The sequence below is a fragment of the Marmota marmota genome, unplaced genomic scaffold (genome assembly GCF_001458135.2).
Source record: "Marmota marmota marmota unplaced genomic scaffold, marMar, whole genome shotgun sequence".
In the NCBI taxonomy this organism is placed as follows: Eukaryota; Metazoa; Chordata; class Mammalia; order Rodentia; family Sciuridae; genus Marmota; species Marmota marmota.
Window position 1 is genome coordinate 808,977 of NW_026000261.1, and position 5,780 is coordinate 814,756.

Genomic DNA, 5,780 nt, shown 5'->3' on the forward strand with positions numbered 1-5,780 from the left:
CACACACACACACATACACACAAGGGGCAGGGAATAAAACCAACTTTTCTAAAAAAGGGAGATGTTCATTGTTGATACACTAGAACACTACAGGACAGGACTGTTGTTGATACTAATATTCAAATGAGTCCAAATAAGAAGAAAAATGTCAAGCCTTCAAGTTTTAAGGTTGGAATAGTCCAAGTTATCAGAGGATGAGATAAATCACTTCTGGCTATGAGTAAAGAACAAAAGGCTATACTGGAGACTGAATCAGAATGGGTTTATGAGAAGAAAGAACAGTCTGATGCCCAGATTCTGCCAAATGCAAAACTCATTTTTAAGGTAGAATTACTGAATGATGATTGAAATAGCAGCATTTCAGATCTAAAGACAGCACCAGTGATAAAACTTGGCCCTAAAATTTATATAGGTAATTAGAACTTGTTACTTTCATAAAGAAAGGGTCACCTAGAAAATTCAAGGAGTTAAATTTTGTTTACTGGATCCCAACTTTTGAGAAATGTAATCCCTTATAAATTCCTGAAGTGTAAAATATTTTACTGTAGCTTTGTAAAATATTGATTAAGAAGAACTGTTTTTCTTTTATCTCATGCTGTGAGCTAAGAGGCTGAATAAAAATTTCTCTACTGTTAAAAAAAGACTAGCTCCATTCCTCATGCACACATATATTTTTATTGAAGAGGAGCTCCTGCTCCTTACAGCATCAGGTGATATAAGTAAACATTTGATTTGCTGAGAGTTAAAAGATTTACAGAACATATTTGTTTAATCACTCGACTAATATTTTATTATTTACTCATTTAACACTGGAGATTGAACACCAGGGCATTCTACCAGTGAGCTCAATTCCCACCCCTTATTATTTTTTATTTTAAATTTTGAGACAGGATCTCACTAGGTTTCCTGGGCTGTCCTCAAACTTTCAATCCTTATGCTTCAGCTTTCTGGGTTTATGGAATTAAAGGCATGCACAACCGTGCCCAGTGGTATTTTTTTTTTTAAGAGAGAGAGAGAGAATTTTTTAATATTTATTTTTTAGTTCTTGGCGGACACAACATCTTTGTTTGTATGTGGTGCTGAGGATCGAACCCAGGCGCTACAGCTTGAGCCACATCCCCAGCCCCGCCCAGTGCTATTTTTAAATGAAAATTCACAAGGTCAAATTTTAAACAGAATCATATCAGGAAATGCACTTAGGGTAGTTATTTTTCTGATTGAAATTAAAAGAAGTCACAGTTCAGGGACTAGGGGACGGTGCTCAGTGATAGAGTAACTGCGTAGCATGCCAAGGTCCTGGGTTCTATCTTTGATACTATCCAGAAAAAAGTCACAGTTCAATAAAGTAATTGTATAAACAAGTAGTTCACAAATGAATGGAATGATATATACTGAAATACCACTGTGGCATCTATACACTGACAAACACAGCAGGGGCTGCCGGGTTGCAAGGTTTAATGCAACTCTTCACCATTAACTAGAACTTTATTTATAAAATAATTTGATTTCAAAAATTAGTTGTAAGGGGCTGGGGTTGTGGCTGGGGCTGGGGTTATGGCTCAGCGGTAGAACACTTGCCTAGCACATGCGAGGCCCTGGGTTCGATCCTCAGCGCCACATAAAAATAAATAAATAAAATAAAGATATTGTATACAACTACAATTAAAAAAAGGAAGAAATGTTTTAAAAAATTAGATATAAGCCTCTAACAGTCTCCCTTTTGTGTGATTTTTAATCCTAGATGGCGTACGGATGAAAACTATGGTATTTTTTGTGATACCATTTATTTTTGTTTCATTTTTTATTTTATTAATAACTTGTCTGCTTTTGTATAAACAGAAAGCTGTACTGAAAAAGGTAAGTTGTGTAACATTATAATGTTTAGATTGAGACAGTAGATAACAAAAAAAGTCCTTTGTTTTTAACTGGTGGGCCTACATTTTATAACTTTGCCTCCTCACTGTGGGTACACAATTGATGCTGTATAGATTATGATGTCTTCAGAAAAATACAGTAATTCCAAAAATTGACCTAAAAGGCTACATTTTGGAATTTGGTGTGGTGTTAGTTTTATCAAAATAGGAGAATCATGTTCAGAATATGAAATACTATTTACTTCTAGATTAGTGAACATTGAAAGAGTTACAGGGAAAACAAAGGATTGGGAGAAAGTAGAGTGATGGAAAATGGTCATAGAGTGAAGTACACTACTAGTGTGGGTCTAGGTAGGAGACGTGTCAAAATGATAAAACATGCAGCCTGCCCTTGGAACTCTTGCACTAGTAGGAGGAGGCAAAATCCATGCAAAAACATAACCTGTGATACTACTTTTTTTTTTTTGGTAGTGAGAATCAAACCCAGGGGTGCTTTCCTAATGGGTTCTATCTTCATTCCTTTTTGGCGGGGAGAGAGAGGGCACCAGGGATTGAACTCGGGGGCACTTGACCACTGAGTTTTTTTTTTTTTTTTTTTTTAGTTGTAGATGGACACAATGCCTTTATTTTGTTTATTTATTTTTTTTTATGTGGTGCTGAGGATAGAACCCAGTGCCTCACACGTTAGGCGAGCGCTCTACCACTGAGCCACAACCCCAGTCCCCTATTTTGTATTTTCTTTACAGACAGAGTCTCATTGAGTTGCTTAGCACTTCTTTAAATTGCTGAGGCTGGCTTTGAACTCACGATCCTCCTGCATCAGCCTCCTAAGCCACTGTGATTACAGGCCACCACGCCCGTCTTCAGTCCTTTTTTTTTTTTAAACTATTTTATTTTACTTTATTTTTTATTTTGAGACAGGGTCTAAGTTGTAGAGGTTCTTTGATAAATTGCTAAGAACTTGCAATCTTCTTGCCTCAGGCTCCCTAGTTGCTGGGATTACAGGTGTGAGCCACCAGGCCCAGACTCTGAGATGACTTTAAATAATTGCTATTTGAGTTGGACTGATAATGTTATAAAATTTCAGAAGAGGAGGGGATCACTATGGGTTGGTGGGCTTTAAGGAGAAGTTGTAAATTGAAGGGAAAAAAATCTTAATACTATGAGTGTGCATGAAATGCTTCACTTTGTCTGCTGAATGCTTTGTTTTTTTTTCTCTGAATTATTGATGATTTATTAATAACAGAGCTCTTTCTAAATTTCAGATTTTTCTCACAAAAAAAGAAGCTTTTTCTCATCAAGAGACACTATGCTGACTTACCAATTTCTAGTTATATGGCTGAAGGTTAAAATGAGTTTTATTAAATGGAACTTCAAATGTTGATTACATGTTACTGTAAAACTTTGTTGCATCTAAATAAGTTTTAGAGTACTGAAACCCTCAGCTAGTAGTAAATTTACTGGATTTTATGAAGTTTTTGTTTTCCTCATAAATCTGTAGTGATAGTGATGCACATAGAGAAGTCAAGGGATAGGTGAAATTTCTATTCAATGATGTATTAATAAAGTGATGTGATTTTCCAACTTGCCCTGAGTCTGGAGATATTACAGAGTTTTGAAAAATGAGGTTGTTGTGTGTTTTTTGTTGTTGTTGTTGTTGGTTTTTTTTTTTTTTTTTTTTTACTTGTTTTAAATTGCACTCTGGACAAAAGTATTCACCATTAATAAGATCATTTGGCTTTAAAAGTAACTTGAGAAGAGGACCATTTGGAAGCAAAAAGTTTTAAATACATTCATAGTCCTAAGTATGTGCTTCATATTTTATGAAAGAAAAAAGTGGGAAGAATGCAGTGCTTTAAGGCTGAAAATAAAGAAATGGCTAGGGATCATATTTGAGAAATTCAGAGGTCATAAACTACAAGAAAAAGCTTGGGAATTTCCCATACTAAGAGCAGACAGCCTTTCTTAATTTTAGACGGTGTGGGGTTTTTTTGTTTGTGTTTTGTTTTGGTTTGGTTCAAAGACCAAAAGGCAAAAGCCTGTGAAATTGGTAAGAATCCTTTTAAAAGTACACACAAACTTCAGAGTCTACCTCAGTGTAGACTACCGAGGTGTAGATAGTTGCTTTAAAATTTAGGGAATAATGGACTACAGATTACAATCAAGAGCCAGGTTTGGGGGCTAGGGTTGTAGCTCAGTGGTAAAGCACTTGCCTAGGACGTGTGAGGCACTGGGTTTGATCTTCAGTACCACATTAGAAAATAAATAAATAAATAAGTAAAATGAAGGTATTGTGTCCATCTAAAACCAAAAAAAAAAAAAAAGAGCCAGGTTTTAGTTAGGACTCTTTTCTATTTAATATTATTCAGAGTAGAGTAGGCATCACCTGGGAGCTTATTAAAAACTCTCCAACCAAGATTTACTCAGCAATCTACATTTTAACTACATCCTCCAGTGATTCATTTGCACATTCAACTTGAAAAACATGGATATATAATAGTATTTTAGAATGAAAATTCCTAAAATAATTTAATGGAGAGATAAGCTCATAAGCAGGGCAACAATTGTGAATATCATTGCCATTGATCATCTCTAAAAGGGAAAAATAACTAAAACGGAAGTGTAAACCACAATATTATTTTTTAACTACTATCTTGTAATCAATGATATAATGCGCCACTCTTTCTGTAAGTAGACCTGTCATTATTAAACATTAAAATCCCTATGGTAATATGAATTAAGATATAATATGATAGACAATTGCTGTTAAACCAGGGCTTGCCAAAATTGTTGTTGGTATGCTTAGGGAATATTGGGGAGGAGAAAGGGATGGGGAGGAGAAAGGGATGGGGAGGAGAAAGGGATGTGGAGGAGAGAGGTCAAAGTCAAGCAGGGAAATGGCAGGCAACTCCATTCTGGGGTGCTGAGTGGGTTTTGGAGAGCTAGCATTCTAATTCCCCTGTTCAGGGCATGCATAACAGGCCTTTCTCATCAGAGGATTTCTGGAATGACTGACATAATCCTAGAAGTCCCAAACAGCATTGCTCTCAACAAATTGGATGTGAGAATCAATATCCATTGAATCTTAGAAAAGGTTCCCTGGAATTCCTGACCTGCTAGCCTGTGTAGGTTTACTAACCTTGCAATAATGTGAACCCAAACTTAATGAAGTTGAATTTTGTGAACTGCCTTTTTTATTGCATTATGATGGAATTTTAAGAAATTGAATTTTTCCCAAATGCTAGGTATACAGACAGTGCCCTAGGTCATAGTCCTAAGTCATCTGTCTTCTGCACCTGGGGCTGCTTCAGCCCTTCACTTGGTACCCTTCTCCTAAGATCTCCCAGATCCATCAACTAAAGTATAACACCTATTATAGCAGGAGGAGTCCTTCAGAACCTTACTCCAGGGCTGAGGTGAGCAAGGATAGTTTCATGGGTTATGTGTCCTGTGTAATTACAAAGGACCCCATGGTTGGAATAGCCCCAAACATGGTTTAATGATTTGCCATGTTGAAATTCTTAATAATGTTTGAAGAGAAGGACCCACATTGCTTTCTCTACTCTGCCCTGCTAATTATGTAGCCACCCCTGAGAGCATCAGTTCTGATTAGACTGTTTAGACTATACCATTAAAATGTGAACATCACCCATATTTTTTATATTGATAAATTAGAGATTGTAAACTTAGAAATCACTCTGATCATTTCATTCATTCTTCCATTCATCAGTCCATCTTAAATCCTATTCAACATTTATTACACATAGGCCATAATTCAGATACTCTGCTAGTGTAAACATATAGCTATCCAGACTGAGGGTCATCTGCATGAAGGGGAGAGAAGTGACATTTATCACATCTGCTATGAGTCAATTCTGTGTTAGGTGCTTTATATATGCTATTGTT

At 36.2% G+C, this 5,780-nt stretch overlaps 1 protein-coding gene across 5 annotated transcripts in view; it reads left to right on the top strand.

Annotated features, from left to right (window-relative positions):
* Window positions 1-3,500, top strand: part of Il13ra2 (interleukin 13 receptor subunit alpha 2) — a 60,079-nt gene extending 56,579 nt beyond the window's left edge. For all 5 annotated transcript variants that reach the window (XM_048796847.1, XM_048796848.1, XM_048796846.1 and 2 more), the window contains 2 exons: window positions 1,742-1,857; window positions 3,140-3,500. In XM_048796847.1, the coding sequence (XP_048652804.1) occupies window positions 1,742-1,857; window positions 3,140-3,190 (167 nt within the window). In that variant the 3' untranslated portion in view covers window positions 3,191-3,500. The remainder of the gene's footprint in view (window positions 1-1,741; window positions 1,858-3,139) is intronic.
* Window positions 3,501-5,780: the final 2,280 nt, after the last annotated feature.